Genomic DNA, 17,476 nt, shown 5'->3' with positions numbered 1-17,476 from the left:
CATCCATTGGGAATCACAAATTAATTGTGGATTTCCAATAAATGCCTGATATACTGGTACAAGCATTTTATGTATTACAAGTGTTTGATTAGTAAGGGCCTGTTTGGCACAGCTCTATGTCACGCCCCGAACTAGTCCCGAGCGGAACTAGCTCGTGACGCTCCAAATTAACCTGTTAATCGATACCAGTTCCAGGAAACAGTGCAGGTATCACATGAAGACAGAATATCACAGCAACAGAGGTCTCTTCATTATAGAGTAGGAGTACAGTCATGTTGGGCTGCGGACAGATCCTGAGCTCACAACTGCATTACAAAAGGGAAGCGGAAGCCAAGACTTGGACCACACATCACAGGCGCGACTTGGGAACTAGGCCGAAACCCTAAAACTCGTCGTAGCCGGCTTGCTCCTGGAAGAACTCCTCATCGGCGGTATCCGCTTCATCTTCTTCAGCAACTGGGGGGGGGGGGGATTATTTATATAGAGCAAGGGTGAGTACGGGAGTACTCAGCAAGCCATGGGAAATAAGTGTTTAATGCAGGCTTCAAGGAAAGGCTGTTGTTTTTGCAATTGATTTTATTTGAACTTATTTCTGAAACGACTAAGTGAGTGCTTCTCAAACGACACGGATGAGACAGTGCGTCTCGTCCGGTCGGAGTATGTGCAATGTATCAGTCTTTTGAATTGTTCAAGATTGGCACCCGGCCAACAGCTTTCAATCGGCCACCCGGGCCTGGCTGATCCCATTAGCCGCAGATTTTCCAAACATCAAACCCGTTTCACAACAGCAAATTTCACAAGGCAGTAGTCAAACAAAACTACGCTAGGAATCACCTCACATCCGCCCATGACCGTGGGCACGGCTGTTCGAACAGTTTAATAACCTCTGCAGAGGGGGCACACTTTACCCACACGACATTACTAACCCGGATCATCCAGCCCGTGCAGAACGGCCACGACTAGAGACCTTAAGGCTTTCATGACAAGGCATTTCGAAAGCCGACACAGGTTCACCATATGCCAACGAGAGGGGTCCCAGACCAACACCAGATTAGGTCCCAGACCATACTGTGCTAGGAAGCCCAGGGGTCCTCCCCGACACCACCCCGGCGAATCCACATGTCTCTTGGCATCAAGGCTCCCCCGATTAGCTAGTTACTCAGCCAGGGGTGTCCCATTCCACCCATGTGGTCGTACTTGTCTTATGTTCGGATGAAATTCCAAGGAAACGGTCCTTAAGTGCAAGAACGGGAAATCATACTCCCGGTACGTTCCCCGGTCCGCAATTTTGGAAATTCATTTAGTTCGCAAACACCGACCCAGGTATCGGGTTTTCCAAGTCTTTTGTAAAACCCTAGTTTTACCCAAGATGTTTCTCAGATTTTAAGTTTGAAGGCGACCGTCGATACCCATGCAGGGTGCACGATTACCGAGGCGCAACTAGGTGGTTACAAGGAAACATGATATAACAATTACAATGGAAGGATCAGATGCAACAAGTTAGGTAGGCACACCGGTCTGCCTTGCAGACGGTGTAAACAGATTAAGTGCAATCCTACCTATGCATAATATTTTTCAAGTAACATAATTAAATTCAAATATAGGCTCAAGATGTTCAAAGGTGGCTTGCCTTGCCCGAGATCTTGAGCTTGATCCTCGAAATCCTCGCATTGCGGGTCTTCGGGCTCCGAAACTACACGCGAAACGGGACAACTCAACAAACGACGAAAATAAAGCCCTATTACTGACCTCTAAGCGTGCCACTAGATAGATCTCGAGATTTGAGGAATTTTCGAAGTTGAACGGAGTCAAACGGACTTACGGTTGGGAAGATATTGAATTTCTAAGATTATTGGATTTTTGTCTAAAGGAAAAATGATTTATTTAAACCCCTTTTTGAAAAAGAAAAGAAAAGAAAAGAAAGAGGGAGGGAAATTAGACTTTCCTCGGGCGCCTAGGGCGCGACCCGAGAGAAAGGGGCGGCTCGGCCAAGCTTAATGGGCCGGCCGGCCCAAGAAGGCGGCCCAAGGCGCGCGCGCGGGCGGGGAGGAGAGAGAGCCGGTGGGCCGGGTCCATCCCGCGTGGTCCCAGGTGGGACCCGCTTGTCAGCGACTCGGCTCACCGTGAGCGAGGTGCACGCGGGGCGTGCTAGGGTTTTGGGAGGGAGGCGCAGCGCATGCGCGCGGTTCGCGGAGGGCGCGGTGCGGCGGGCCCACGCGCAGCCTCACGGCTTGCGGTGGACCGCACGCACGGGGAGGGAAACGGAGGGGGCGGCTGGCCTGGTCGGTTGGTCCGGTCACGGCCGAGGTGGCGCCGACGTGGCACCTACGTGGCTGCCACGCGGACCGGCGGGAGGTAGACGACGATAGCGGCCGGAATGGACGGCGGACGGCGGTGGCGATCGGCGGAGCGAACCACGGCGATACAGGTGAAAGCGAGCACACCGGGAGGTTGCACGGGACGAGGGGAGACGAGCCAACGGCTCGGATTCGCCGGGGGATGCTCGACGGCGGCGGATTGCGGCGGCGGCAACCGGCGGCGAGGGAAGGGGGAAACGGCGACGAGGTCACAAGGGGTCGATTCCCGGCGGTGAGAGCATCTACGCGGCTACGGGAATCCGTTGCTAGCGTCGGATTGGGCGGAGCTACGCCGAGCAAGGCCGGCGACGAGCGGGTGCTACGGAGCACGGGCGGCGACGGCGGCGAGCATACAGCGGGCGGCGGCAACGGTCGGGGCGGCGCCAGCTAGCTACGGGGAGGCTACTCGTGCTACTACCCGAGTCTAAGGGGAGGAGATGGAACGAGAAGGGAGAACGGAGGGAGACACTACCGTGCGGGGAAGGGGCGCAGTGACGAGAACCGACGGCGCGGGAGCGATCTCTCCGGCCTCGGGCCGGGGAAGAGGAAGAAGACGAGCGCCCGGAGTCCCCTTCCGCGTCCTAGCACGCACCGGCTCCTCCGGCACACGCGACGGCGGCGGTCGGCGAGAGAGATGGAGGGACGGCAATGGCGCGGGCGAAAACGGGGAAGATTTGGGAGGGAAAAAGGAAGGGAGGCGCTTGGGTTTATAGGATGGCGATGTCGGTTTGGAAACCGACCTTGGGCGGTCAAGGGAGATGAGGCGGGTGGCGTGAGCGGTCAAGCGGCGCAGAGGTGGGGGAAGGATGACGTCGGCGGGGAGAGAAAAGGGGAAAAGGAGGAGAGGAAAAGGGGGCTTGCCTCCTTGCCGTTTCGGGAAAAGGAGGAGGGAGAGAAGGCGACGCGGCAGAGGGAGTGGAGGGCTCTGCCTCCGTCCCTTGGGGGCACGCGCAGGGAGTGGCGGGGCCGAGTCGATGACGACGGCGATGACGGCGGAGGCGGCTTGGAGCGGAGCGGCGACATGGGCGGCAGGCGCGGGCAGGCGCGGCAGAGGCTGACGGCGACGGCGACTGGTTGGTCGGCCACCACGGCGCGCGCGCGCGCGGGAAGCAACGGCGCGCGGCGACGATTTGGCGGCGTCGGCGGGAACGGCAGCGGGATGCGGGAGGGAGGGCTTGGCTCGGCGCGGCCCGCGCGCATGCGCGTGCAGCGCTCGGGCAGAGCGGGGGAGAGGGAGAGAGAGAGAGAGAGAGAGAGAGAGAGCCGGGGAGGGAGGGGGAGATGGGCCGAGAGGGATTCGGCCCATCGAACCCTAGGGAGGCGAATTAGACTTTTGCGGAGGGATTTGATTTGGGAAGGATTTGGATTCGGGATTGAACTTGACGATAGGTCGGGGATTTGAGATCTGAGATGGCACGGACACTAGACAACAAGCAAAGAAACGGATTTCGTAATTAGGTTTTTTTAAGAGATAGTTTTCCCGCTAGGCGCCATGACGGAACGGGCGCTACACTCCAGCTCCAACTCTACCCCTCCTGGAGCTGGAGCTCAGCCAAACAGTTTCAGCTCCACTAAAACTGGGAGTGGAGTTGGGTGGAGCTCTCTCACAAAATGTACTAATTCCACTCCAGACTTAACCAAAATGTACTAACTCCACTCCAGACTTAACTCCTGGAGTTATATTTAAGAATTGGAGCTGTACCAAACAGGCCATAATACTCCAAAACTAGATTACTTGAATTTAAATCTAATGTCTCAGACGTATGGTTTCTTCTCAACCACAGTGGAATCGAGGCATCCTTTATTCTTCCCTTAAATCCATCTTATTGCTACTGATGACCAGAAGGACACACGTTCGCTTGCCTTCAAGCCATCCTGATTTTGATCTTAGACCCTGCAAATGAGCACAGCTTATCGTGAATAAATCTGATAAGAAAAAATCATCCTAAAATGAAAATGAGGCGTAAAATTAAGTTACAGTCTATAACTATGATGATCACGTACTCGTGGTATTCGACGAGGATCTTGCCGGCGTCGGGGTTGGCGATGGCGGCGAAGGCCTCCTGCGAGAGGTCGATGGTGCCACGGCACCCCGCGGGGCAGTAGTCGACGATCTTGACGGTGACGCTCCGGCCGGTGCACGGCTGCGGCACCCCCTGGTTCGTCGCGCCGGTGCAGGTCACCGCCAGCCGCTTCCCGCACGCCGCGCCGCCGTTCCAGAACACGTCGCTCGCCGCCGCGATCATCGTCCCCTGCTCCTGGAACCCGAAGCACGCCGACGCTGCACGCATGCACGGCCAGCCAAAATGTTATAAGCTCGCACGATAATTAAAGCTACTGAATTACAGACAAATGTTATACACGCGGTTTAATCAGTAGTAAAAAAATATATATCTCTCTGAAGAATGAAATGCAACTGGACAGTGGACACATGCCCTCCCTTCTGAGAAAGAAAACAAATATATCTACTATATATCTATGCAGCATTGCGTGTTTTCGTTTACAGGTTGGAGAAATTTTAGTTTCAGAGGAGTATTAAGGATCGATAAGAAGCTCAACGTGTGTAAGGAGGCGTGTAGAAAGTCGCAGTCCCTGAACTCCCTGCGACCAGCGAGACCATGGCAAGGCTCACTACAATCGCCACAACAACTGAGCCTATCTTAGGCGCCATAACACTAGCGATCGGCTACTAACTAATCACCCTTGCACAAATGATCAGTGTTAAGCCCGTGCAGAAGATGGATTTGTGCAAGAGGTGTAGTAGTGAATGTTACACTGGTTAAGCCACATTATATAGGCGAGAGATTTTACTGTGTGCACTTGGAAGTTACTTCCACGATGTACCAGCATATACCACATTCTATTAAGGTGCCACCGTACAAACCATCTGTCACTATTACTGAAGATTGCTATCGCTATTGCAGTTTCTTAGCATCGAGATTAACTAACCATCATTCGTCAGTCCGCCCCCATCTCATTCATCCAGAGGATGATCTCACACGAGCATGACATGAACGACAGAGGTGAACAAATTAATTAGGAGCAGCATTATTCAGTCGTCGTCTGATACTTATATAACAGCAGCAGAGAGAAACAAATTTAGAGGATTTATATAGAGAAGTTGATGAGCGACGTACTGTTGGTAGTCGATGAAGAACTTGCCGGCGTCGGGGTTGGCGATGATGGCGAAGGCCTCCTGCGAGAGGTCGATGGTGCCCGCGCAGCCGGAGGGGCAGTGGTCGACGATCTTCACGGTGACGCTCTGCCCGGTGCACGGCTGCGGCACGCCCTGGTTGGTCGGGCCCGTGCACGTCACCACGTACTGCTGCCCGCACGCCGCCCCGCCGTTCCAGAATACGTCGCTCGCCGCCGCGATCATCGTCCCCTGGTCCTCGAACCCGTAGCACGCCGACGCTGCATATATACATTGATTTAACACACATCTCTCTTATCAATTTTACTTCACGTATGGATGATCGACGAATGAAATATGTAGAAAATTTACTGTACGTACGAGTGTAAGGGGGCGTGTAGAAGGTCGCAGTGCCAGAGTCCGCAGCGACCAGCGACACCATTGCAAGCGCTACCACGGCTGCAATGACAACCGAAGTGATCACCTTAGCCATCGTCGTCGTCGCGATCAATTCGATCGATCAGGTGTAATCTCTGGGAGTCTGAAAGATATATTAATTCTTGCAGGAGAGGTGCAGCGAACTGAAGCTGACTTGCAGGGTTCAGTTTGCACCGGCCGTTTTATAGACAAAGGTTGCGTAGGAAAACACGCAATGGCGGGCCGTGTTTCCAACGTCGCCGCTGCATGTACAGGGCGCAAACCTGAGATATCTTCCAATACGGACGCACGCTAGGGAACTCCAAACCAAGGAGATCCACAAAAAACACACATTGACACGAGAATCGATCATAATTACTCGATATCTTCTCGCTTGTTCGTGGACCGATTGCACGCAGTTTACTGTTGCCTGTGGAATACTCCTGGAAGTCCGCGAATACGACCGGCGACCGGTGCTATACGCGCGCGCGCGGCTCACCTCGTGTTGAAGCTTGCACATGCACGTCCTTGTAGTGTGTCACCGCACGCTAGCTAGTTCTCCGCGAAACTAACACGGCGCAGCCGGCTCAGTTGTCTGACGCGCGCGGCCCGGCGGCGAGAGAGGAGACAGCCACCGAACGGTGATATGATTACCAACTGGGGCCAAGTGCCCGGCCGTCCGTTCGATCGACTGTGTGTTTGGCGCCGCCGTACGTAGAAATCGATCGCGCGCGCGGCTCTCCGAGTCCGAGGTCCAAAGGCAGCCGCGATGCGAGCGTGTGCTGCACGACACGGCCGCTCGAGGCTGCTGCACGGACGGGCCGTAGGTCTTCAGCGCGCGCGGCCGGAAGGCTTCGCTGCTATGAGTAGGCCACGTCACGTACAGAGCGGTCTGAAAGCCTAGCAAAGCTGCAAGGGACGACGGGACGACGAGTGGTGGTATTGAATGGGAATATCCAGTTTGATTCGTTCAAATATAAGTCCAATCTGGTTCAAATTCTTTACATATTTTTAACCTAGCTCCAACTATTAAAATCGGTACAAAATAACTCCCTTGGTGGTATTTAGGGTGGTTTTAATTAAGGCTGTGAACTCACCTCCCGCGCACGTAAAATGGAGCGACAAATATCTATCCAATAAGGACTAATATCTATCCACAGGGATAAATATGTACATTCAAGATCTTTGTAATCTATCTCTCAATCAATACATCTCTTGGCGCATCACGACCCTCTTTTCCAAGGTTTTTATCACTGGCGGAACTTGGCACTTGACGTAGGGCTACATCGTTTCGATCTCCAGCAAAGGGGTAAGTCCTAAGTTATGTTGGCCCTGATAATTGTATAGGCTATATGACATTGTTCAAGACTGCGTCTCTTCGATTGTTCTGGTTTGGTTGGTATATTTGTCTACATGATATTTCAATTCTATGTTTAATTGCATTGTGTTTAAAGATACATCGGTTTAGCTGGGACTATCTCGGTTAGGTCCGATCTTATGTCTTAGCAGATATATCTTTACAATCACAATGATATTTTAAATATATTTTTTATATTCATCACTTTAATATGATTTATCGACTTTATTAGTTTATTAGGTTTATTTGTTGATGTAAACTTATGCATCGGTTTGGTCCGACCTATTAGTTAGGTTTACTGTTGATTAATAGATCTAATCTAGCTAGCTTGGTAACTCACGTATATTGTTTTATCGGAATGCTAGCCGATAAGTTATCTTTACATCGATCTTCCAACCGATGTATTCTTTAACCATCGAGCCTACGTTTAATATTTTGTTTCAATATTGTCCGATTGGTTCATTGGACATCTACTTCATCATATTATCATCGGTCGATTGGATTGTTTATTCAAGTTCTTCCATTATTTTTATCTACGTGTCAGAATCTACATCGAATATATAGCCAATTAACCCTATTGACATGGGCTAATATCGCTACATCGGCTTATTGACCCATGGACTCTTTGATTATTAGTTTATCTATCTTGTCAATTGCAGAATCAAACTGACTGGTACGTGCATACCTCATCAAGATCTAGGACCTGCACTAGAGCTAAGTAGATCTCCTATGCCTTCATGTTTTTCGCGTCAACGAAACCTGACCTCAAGTGTCTCTTTTTTGAAGCCTTCTGATACATAGTGAATCGGTGGGGGGATGATGCAGCTCGCGACAATCGATAGATGGTTGGCCGCTCGTGGGTGTGACATTGTGGGAGGTTTGGTGTCAACCGGACCTTAGCTATTGACTGGTTTGACTAATAAAAGAACCGGGCTTGAGATTTGGGAAAGAGTCCGATCGTCCGGTCTGACTGGTTTACAGCATCTCGAACAGCCTCTCCATCTCACTCTCCAAGCCAAAATTTAGCAACTTTGAACAAAACTCGCACTCCAATAGCCTCTCCATCTCACTCTCCAAGCCATCTGGATGGCCAAACTCCTTCCCTCACTAGCCAAACTTGGCTAGCCTACTCCACTTGCCATTCGTTTTCCATCCGCGGGACCTACCACCTTCCATTCACTTTTCCTCTGTTCAGGAGCAACGTGGCCAAGGGGGAGAGCCGATGGTCGAGCCGCATCGGTGGCCTCTGCGCCGGTGGTCAAGGTGGTGCCAAGATCTCCGGAAGCGATGGCGCCTTGCAGTACAAGCTGGTGAAGAAGCAACTCCGCCACGGACCACCGGTGTTGTCCTTTGGCCCAGCATCGCCGTCGCCCTTGCCGACGTGAGCAAGAAGGCCCACACCACCCGTCCACCTGAATCCTCACCGCTGCCTCCATGCGATCTCCGTCCCTACGTGGATTTGACCGACGGCGTGGATTCGGGAGCTGCGTGGTCTCCGCCTCCATTCGACGGGTCATCGTCGAGGTCGTTGTAGCGAGCCGCCGCTGTCGTCGTCAGCCTCTGCACGGTCGCCGTCGCACGAGAAGAGGACCGAGAGAAGAGGAAGAGGGAGAGAAAGAGGAGGAAGAAAGTGTAGTAGAGGCTGGCATGTGGATCCCAGTGTCAAAGGCTTATAATGGAGAGTGTAGATAGAGACTGTTGGAGTGAGGAATGAGTTTGGCTTGACTAATCAATTGGAGAGCTGACTATATAGGTGTTTGGAGAGACTGTTGGAGATGCTCTTAGTTGGTGGGTCAAACAAGCAGGACATATCTGATTTAATCGGGCCTGCAATTGGCCCATTATTATTGATGGGTCAACATGACTATTTGATAGTACAATATATATCCTAGATTTATGAGCTGTTATAATGGAATATATGTAACTTTGTGTCACTAAGAAGGAAGAGCAAGCGTTATGGATGTAGCATCTTCAACTGATTCAAAGTAACTACGAATTTTTTAAAGTTTCATGAGCTTGGTACGTGTCGAGAGGTCGATACCTGAGTACAATGATTGGCCGTGCATAGAGAGGCATGAAAAAATTGTTGAAGCGTTCCTACCTCCAAAGAGGCCGCTGTACGTGTTTATATAGCAAAAACAGGAAGAGTACAAATCAGATTACAATCCGAGTCTGAATAAGTTCTTTACTTCTATCTACAGCACCAACCTATAGCAGGAGTACATGACTCTATCTCTGAAACAGAGTCAGACAAGAACCAAACTAAGACTCGACAACAAGTCTGAAACTATCTCTATGTTTAACACTCCCCCTCAATCATAACTTACACAAGTTAAGATTGTTTCTGAAATTATTCAACTTGTTCAATGACTGGGCTTTGGTAAAACCATCAGCAAGCTGATCATTTGATGAAATAAACTGAATCTCTAGTGATTTCTCAGCCACACGCTCTCGAACGAAGTGATAATCAACCTCGATATGTTTCGTCCTAGCATGAAACACTGGATTCGCAGAAAGATATGTAACTCCAATATTGTCACACCAAAGCAATGCTGCTTTCGGTTGAGAAACTCCAAGCTCCTTAAGCAAAGTTTGTAGCCATATAATTTCAGCTGTAGCATTCGCCAATGCTTTATATTCTGCTTCTGTACTAGATCGAGACACTGTAGCCTGTTTACGAGCACTCCATGAAATCAAATTAGAGCCATAAAAAACAGCAAATCCTCCGGTAGATCTTCTATCATCAGAACAACCAGCCCAATCTGCATCAGAAAAACCACTGACAATGTTTGATTCTGATTTTGTGAATCTTAATCCAAAATCCACGGTTCCACTTATATATCTTAGAATCCTCTTCACAGCTATCCAATGATCAGTTGTTGGACAATGTAAATACTGACAAGCTTTGTTGACTGCAAACGCTATATCAGGACGGGTTAATGTTAAGTACTGAAGACCACCAACTACACTCCTGTAGTTAGTACTATCTTTATCACTCAACAATTTCCCTGAAGATGCTGAGAACTTTTCTGATATAGAGAGCGGTGTATTGACAGGTTTACACCCTTTCAAACCTGCACGGTTTAACAATTCATTTGCATATTTCTTCTGTGACAAGATCAGACCTTCTGAAATCGAAGTCACTTCTATCCCCAAAAAATAGTGCAGCTTTCCGAGATCTTTAAGAGCAAAATCACTACGAAGATCTTGAAGTAAAGTTGACACTGCCTTATCTGAGGAACTGACTACTATGATATCATCAACATATACTAGAAAATATATTGTGACATCTCCTCTTCTGAAGAAAAATAATGAAGTGTCTGCTTTTGATGCAACAAACCCCAATTGTAGCAATTTCTGATAAAGTCGAGAATACCATGCTCTAGGCGCCTGTTTTAACCCGTATAATGCTTTATCCAACTTGCACAGATAATCAGATAAATTTTTGTTCTCATATCCAGGAGGTTGCTTCATATATACTTCCTCTTCTAGAACACCGTGAAGAAACGTGTTCTTAACATCTAGCTGGCTTATACTCCATCCTTTTGAAACCGCAAGAGATAAAATAAGACGGACAGTAGCTATTTTAACAACAGGACTAAACGTGTCCTCATAATCAATACCATATCTCTGTTTAAAACCTTTAGCCACCAATCTTGTCTTATATCTATCAATTGTGCCATCACTTTTCTGTTTAATTTTATATACCCACTTGCAGTCAATAACATTTGTACCTTTCCGATAGGGTACTAAATGCCATGTTTGATTTTCCATTAAAGCAAAATATTCTTCATCCATTGCCTTTTTCCAATTACTATCTCGCAAAGCATATGCCAGCATATGCCAAATTTGTAGGCTCTTCAGAAGTACTGACCATACCCCATAGGACAGTACCATCTGTCCATATTCGAGGCTTCCGAATATTACTCTGTAACCTTGTGTGAGGCCGAGTGCTTATAAATTGATCAGTATTTGATTCATCTTGCACAGAAGATTCCGAGGCAGGTGCAGCTGATGAATTAGGAACCAATTCATCACCCTCAGACGGCAACACAGATGCTGAGGACTGCACAGGAAGTGCCACACTAGAAGACTAAAACGGAGACAAAGCACCAGAAAACCCCGATCCAGACATATCAGCAGCAGACTCGCCATCTATATTCTCCTGACTGTGCACATGAGCAGGAGAAGCAAACTCAGGTTGCCCGTCGTGGTGTCCAGTAGTAGTAGACACAAAATCATGAGCCAAATCTTCATTGATTTGCTCCAAATTTCACCAGAACCCTGCATAGCTGAAACAGAACTTGTATCTCTAGGAATAGTAGCATTAATCAACATGGAATCACTATCATGCATACCCCTAGAATTTAACAAAGAAGAGGGCAAAAGACAGATCTCTGATCGAAGCAAGGCTCCTGCGTTAGGATGAAGATCAACAAAAGGAAATATTGTCTCATCAAAGACAACATCTCTAGAAATATAGACACGGCCAGAGGAAATATCGAGGCACTTGTATCCTTTGTGTTGATTACTATAGCCAAGAAAAGCACAACGCTTAGAACGGAATTGAAGCTTATGTGCATTGTATGGTCTAAGATTAGGCCAACAAGCACAACCAAACACTCGTAGGAAGTGATAGTCAGGTTTATGGCCAAAAAGAAGTTACAAAGGAGTAGAAAAATTGATAACTCTACTAGGAACACGATTGATCAAATATGTGGCTGTGAGAAAAGCTTCATCCCAAAATTTAAGAGGCATAGAAGCATGAGCAAGAAGAGACAACCCTACTTCAACAATATGTCTATGTTTATGTTCAGTAGAGCCATTTTGTTGATGTGTATGAGGACATGAGATATGATGAGCAATGCCAATCTTCTGAAAGAAGGAATTAAGCTTCTAATATTCACCACCCCAATCTGTCTGCATAGACAGAATCTTCCTATTAAACTGTCGTTCTACAAGATGTTGGAAATTTGTGAAGACTGAGAAAACATCAGACTTATTCTTGAGAAGATAGATCCAAGTAAATTTACTAAAATCATCAATAAAGCTTACATAATACTTGAATCTCCCTACTGATTGAGGTGCAGGACCCCAAACATCTGAGAACACTAGCTCTAAAGGAGCAGATGACCGACTAGTAGATTTAGGAAAAGGTAATTGATGACTCTTAGCTTGTTGACAAGCATCACACACCATATCTCTATGAGGCTCACTAACAGTAACATTGTTTTCTCTAAGAATTTTGCTGACAATATTAAAAGAAGGATGACCTAAACGACTATGCCATCTAGACTCTGAAGAATTTGTAGTTGCAAGAACATGACGTGTTTGACGAGCATCTATTTTCTCAGGAAGAGGATAGAGACGTCCTCGAGCTCTACCTTGAAGAAGTGTTGTCTTCATGACCTGATCCTTGATATGAAAGAAATCACGATGAATTTCAACAAAAGCATGATTATCAGAGGCAAGACGATGAGCAGAGATCAAATTCTTTTTTTGCTTTGGGGACATATAAAACTTTATTAAGATAAAGATCACGAGTAGGGGTATGAATAATAGTTTTTCCAATGTGACTTATGCTCATACCTGTGCCATTTGCTGCATGAACTTGATCACTACCATGATATTTCTCCTTCGTTGTCAGCTTATCAAGTTCTGAAGTTATGTGATCAGTGGCAGCCGTGTCGACGTACCAATTTGTGTCAACACCATATGATGATGCCATAGCAGAAGAGGCTGACCTCTGAACTTGTCTTTCATCTCCTCTGTAAGATCGATCAAATCTCTTCCAACAAGATTGAACAGTGTGTCCAATCTTGCTGCACAATTGGCACACAGGACGTGTATCTTCGCCACCACCACGGCCGTGAACAAAACCACCACGCCCATGGTCACGATTCTGATAGCCTCCTCGTGAGGCAGTATTTGCAGAAGATTGATAGCCTCCATCAGCTTGGAGCTTGAGATGTGCCTCGAACGAGAGTAGTTGTGCATATAGATCACTCAATGACACATAATCTTTAGCAGAAACTGATGTGACAAGAGGATTATAATCTGCATCTAGCCCTGCAAGGATATATGAGATGACATCGTCATCATCTAGCTTCTTCCCGGCCGCCGCCATCTCGTCGGCCAAGCTCTTCATCTTGGTGAAGTATACAGCAGCCGAAGAATCTCCTTTCTGCTCTCTTGCTAGCTGCGAACGGATCTGAATAATCCATGCCCTTGATTGTGAGGAGTACATCTCCCCGATTGCAGTCCATACCTCCCTGGCACTATCTAGATGTGCCACTTGAACAAGCACCTCTCATGTGAGAGATGAGAGGAGATATCCCAGGACTTGTTGATCTTGAGCAATCCACTGAGAATACGCCGGATTGTCGATCATCTCCTTCACGATCTTGTCATCGACTTTCTTGTCGACACTGATCATCGGTGACGGCACCTCCTTTGTACCGTCCAAGAAACCAGTGAGTTGTGCTCCACGCACAGCCGGCAAAACTTGCGCACGCCATACCAAATAATTGTCTCTGGTCAGCTTTTCTGAGACAGGATGACCCAACACGCTCGAAAACGACGAGGAACTCGACGACGCCATGGCTAGATGAACTATGTGGAAGGGAATGGCTCTGATACCATGAAAAAATTGTTGAAGCGTTCCTACCTCCAAAGAGGCCGTTGTACGTGTTTATATAGCAAAAACAGGAAGAGTACAAATCAGATTACAATCCGAGTCTGAATAAGTTCTTTACTTCTATCTACAGCACCAACCTATAGCAGGAGTACATGACTCTATATCTCTGAAACAGAGTCAGACAAGAACCAAACTAAGACTCGACAACAAGTCTGAAACTATCTCTATGTTTAACAAAGCATATGTGGTACGAAGATACGTACGAAATCACGCAGCACACATCACATTAATTTAGATCTTTGTTGTTCTTTCATGTTCGTTTACCGATTTAAATTGCGGGGCCGGTTTTATAACATCGAAGACCCCGTGTTCGTAGGCCGTGTGACGATGTACGTTGTTGTCAGTCCTTTTCAGTGTTCAAACAAATATAATCCACAGGACAAATTCGTTCATATATACTATATTATTATGTTTCTTCTTTTCGCTCTCTCATACAATCTGTTTTATTGGCACCAACCGGAATTCAGCTGGAACACTGAACACACACGTTCGCTTCCTGTCTCGTTTGGAGAAGCACTGCACTTTATTGACTATATACTCCGTAGATATGCATGTATTGTCTTCACCTTACACCCTGCAAACCACAAACACATTGGTCGAACGAATGATCAGCCGACATGCATTCTATCATCTTCTGATAGTAGTACCAGATAAAAATTGAAAAATAGAAGTGGATCGATGAGATTGAGAATTTGAGATGCATGTATGCGAGTATATATGTAACGTACTGGCGGTAGTCGATCTTGATCTTGCCGGCGTCGGGGTTGGCGATGATGGCGAAGGCCTCCTGGGAGAGGTCGATGGTGCCCTGGCAGCCGGAGGGGCAGTGGTCGACGATCTTCACGGTGACGCTCCGGCCGGTGCACGGCCGCGGCACCCCCTGGTTGGTGGCGCCCGTGCACGTCACCACGTACCGCTTCCCGCACGCCGCCCCGCCGTTCCAGAACACGTCGCTCGCCGCCGCGATCATCGTCCCCTGCTCCTGGAACCCGAAGCACGCCGATGCTGCACGCACGCACGCATTTCACACACATCTCCACTTTTACTTCACGTACGTGTACCCAGTGGATGCATGGTGGAGAGAGAAGAAAAAATACTGAACATACGCGTGTAAGGAGGCGTGTAGAAAGTCGCAGTGCCAGAGATGCCAGCGACCAGAGACACCATCGCCAGGCCTACCACGGCTGCCATAACAACCGAAGTCACCTTAGGCATCGTCGTCGTCATCGTAATCAATTCAGGGTGTATCTGGAAACTGGAGTACAAGAACAGAGAGTCTAAAAGATTAGTTCTGCAGGAGGGTTGCATGGTTTAGTGTGCACCGGCCGTTTTATAGCCAAAATCAGAAGGTCGATCGGGTAGAAAAACACGCAAGGGTGGGTCGTGTTTTCAACGTTTGCGTCTGCATGTACTGATGTACATGGCGCGAAGATGCGATATCTTCCAATGCGAAGAGAAGACAGGCGATGTACTGTTGCCCGTGGAGAAAAATATGTGAGATAGCAAATACGACCGGTTGCTACGCGTGACTCACCACCTCTCGTCTTGAAGCTTTGCACGTCGTTGTAGTGTGTCACTGCACGCTTCTCCTCGAAACACGACGCAGCCGGCTCGGTTGTCCGATGCGTGCGGCGGCGAGAGAGAGGAGGCAGCCACGATGATTACCAACTGCAAACTGGGGCGTAGAATCGAGCGCGCGCGCGCGCGGCTCTCCGAGGTCCAAGGCAAGCCGCGACGCGAGCGTGTGCCGCATGACTTGCAATCTTGCACGAGCTACGGCCCGGCTGCTTGGAGTACTGGAGGCTTCGTCGATGGGCCGGAGGCCTTCGCCGCGGCGCGCGCAAAGGCTCTCAAAAGTCCAAGAAGGCCGATCAACGACAGCGCGCCGTCGGACGGACTGGATGTCTTCGCAGCTACGAGCGGGCCGGGTCACCGCACGGTCTGAAAAGCCCAGGAAACCTGCAAACGAGCGCCGAAGGAATAAGATCAATTTGACTCCCTCAACTGACAATCTTAACCTCTGACCTTACAAAACCGGTGCAATTTGACTCCCTTGGTGGTTTTGGAGGGCGGTTTCACTGACGTGGCGCACACGTGGCAGTGTTGACTTACTCTTTGTCCCACGTGGCATTGACGTAGCGTTTATGTGGCATTAAAATAAAAAAATATGTGGCCCATTTATCATTAACAAAAGAAAAAGTGTGGGGTCCACTGACATGTAGGCCCCACATGTCATATTCTCTCTCACTACCCTTCTTCCTCCTCTCTCCTCTCTCCACTAACATGTATTTTCATCCATCTCATCTGCATTTGCATCTGTTTCTCCCTCTCACTCTTGCTTCGTGTTCGTCCTCGTTTGGTCTCTGTTTCTTCTCGATTTGGTTTTTCTGCTATGGAGCCCATGAAGCAGCGAGCAGCAGAGCTCCTCTAGCTCAGCCCCTAACAACCTAAACTCCTGAAGAAGGCACTTACGTCTGCGCCGAGCGTCCATCTGTACACATGTTCTTTGTTGACGATTTCTTTGCCTATTGCTGAATTGAGCATCTTGAGGATGTTGTTGATTCGGTAGGGGTGGAGATGGATGAGGAGTTTGCAGATGGGTGGGGGCGTCAAGCCGGCGTTGTCGGGGGCGGAGACGGACGAGCGGCTGGCGGGTGACTGCAAACATAAGGGCGGCGCAAGGAAGGTGGTTCATGGCGAGCGGGGACGCCACGGGCACACATGCGCTGGTCCTTCCTTGGCTCGACGGCGAGCGCCTCGGCGTCGTCTGTCTCCGGCACCACCGGGAGCAGCAGTACGGTGTACGGGGGAAGCCCACGGCGGCTGCCTCCTCCTCGGCCATCTTCCCATTGGTGAAGCCCACGGCGGCGGCGGCGTTTCTCGGCCTCGAGGCAGCAGCGCGAAGCGAGTGGTCTCCGGCGACGCTTTCCACCGAGCCATTACCATCTCCACCCGTTGTGGCCGATTCGGAGTTTTGGATCTGGGTTGGTGGAGCTTGGTGCTACGCCGCGGAGTCACCATGCCCTCCTGAGCTCCTCATGCATGGCTGCGCGACGCCATCGACGGCGCCACCACCATCGTGGTCCACCGCGACAAGCCACCGCCGCCGCCGCCGCTCCTGCACCCGCTTGCCGCACACGGCCGAAGAGGTCACCAGTGACGGTCAGTGACGCAGCGGCGGCGGCCATGGCGTGGCTGCCCGCCCTCCCGCCCGCCGCTGCCGCTCCGTTCATCGGCCACCGTCGCCGCCGCCGATCCGGACGCCGCTCCCCACGTAGGAAGAGAAAAAGGGAGAGATAGAGAAAGGAGGAGAGTGAGGAGGAAGAAGGGATAAGAGAGGATGACATATGGGACCTACATGTCAGGGTCGCACACTTTTTTTTTGTGTGAATGATAAATGGCCCCGCATATATTTTTCTATTTTAATGCCACCTAAGCGTCACGTCAATGCCACGTGGGACAAAGACTAAGTCAACACTGCCACGTGTGCGCCATGTCAGCGAAACCGCCCTCCA

The 17,476-nt window shown here is 49.4% G+C and overlaps 2 protein-coding genes and 1 non-coding gene across 3 annotated transcripts; all 3 read right to left on the bottom strand.

Moving 5' to 3' along the window:
- Nucleotides 1-3,810: 3,810 nt before the first annotated feature.
- On the bottom strand, nt 3,811-6,069 carry LOC127785005 (uncharacterized). The gene is made up of 4 exons (XM_052312435.1): nt 5,872-6,069; nt 5,495-5,771; nt 4,362-4,638; nt 3,811-4,251 (listed from the first exon to the last, which is right to left on the bottom strand). Exons 1-4 carry the CDS (start codon nt 5,981-5,983, stop codon nt 4,159-4,161), a joined length of 759 nt encoding a protein of 252 aa, XP_052168395.1. The 5' UTR covers nt 5,984-6,069; the 3' UTR covers nt 3,811-4,158.
- A 7,168-nt stretch (nt 6,070-13,237) lies between these two features.
- Nucleotides 13,238-13,373, bottom strand: LOC127785517 (small nucleolar RNA Z247). Its single transcript, XR_008019768.1, has one exon. It is a non-coding gene; the product is annotated as a small nucleolar RNA Z247 (small nucleolar RNA).
- A 956-nt stretch (nt 13,374-14,329) lies between these two features.
- Nucleotides 14,330-15,283, bottom strand: LOC127785028 (EG45-like domain containing protein). The gene is made up of 3 exons (XM_052312449.1): nt 15,068-15,283; nt 14,690-14,966; nt 14,330-14,535 (listed from the first exon to the last, which is right to left on the bottom strand). Exons 1-3 carry the CDS (start codon nt 15,267-15,269, stop codon nt 14,529-14,531), a joined length of 486 nt encoding a protein of 161 aa, XP_052168409.1. The 5' UTR covers nt 15,270-15,283; the 3' UTR covers nt 14,330-14,528.
- Between the last annotated feature and the right edge of the window lie 2,193 nt (nt 15,284-17,476).

Source organism: Oryza glaberrima, chromosome 9 (assembly GCF_000147395.1).
Source record: "Oryza glaberrima chromosome 9, OglaRS2, whole genome shotgun sequence".
NCBI classification, from domain to species: Eukaryota; Viridiplantae; Streptophyta; class Magnoliopsida; order Poales; family Poaceae; genus Oryza; species Oryza glaberrima.
The sequence above is the reverse complement of the archived record's forward strand: the minus strand, read 5'-3'. Positions and strand labels throughout refer to the sequence as shown.

Excerpts from the sequence above, each read along its gene's own strand:
- LOC127785028 (XM_052312449.1), bottom strand. The coding sequence starts at position 15,269 with ATGCAACCCTCCTGCAGAACTAATCTTTTAGACTCTCTGTTCTTGTAC. Across the intron at positions 14,967-15,067 it reads CTACACGCCTCCTTACACGC|CATCGGCGTGCTTCGGGTTC; the intron begins GTATGTTCAGTA and ends GCGTGCGTGCAG.
- LOC127785005 (XM_052312435.1), bottom strand. The coding sequence starts at position 5,983 with ATGGCTAAGGTGATCACTTCGGTTGTCATTGCAGCCGTGGTAGCGCTT. Across the intron at positions 5,772-5,871 it reads CTACACGCCCCCTTACACTC|CGTCGGCGTGCTACGGGTTC; the intron begins GTACGTACAGTA and ends GTATATATGCAG. Across the intron at positions 4,639-5,494 it reads TTCTTCATCGACTACCAACA|CGTCGGCGTGCTTCGGGTTC; the intron begins GTACGTCGCTCA and ends GCATGCGTGCAG.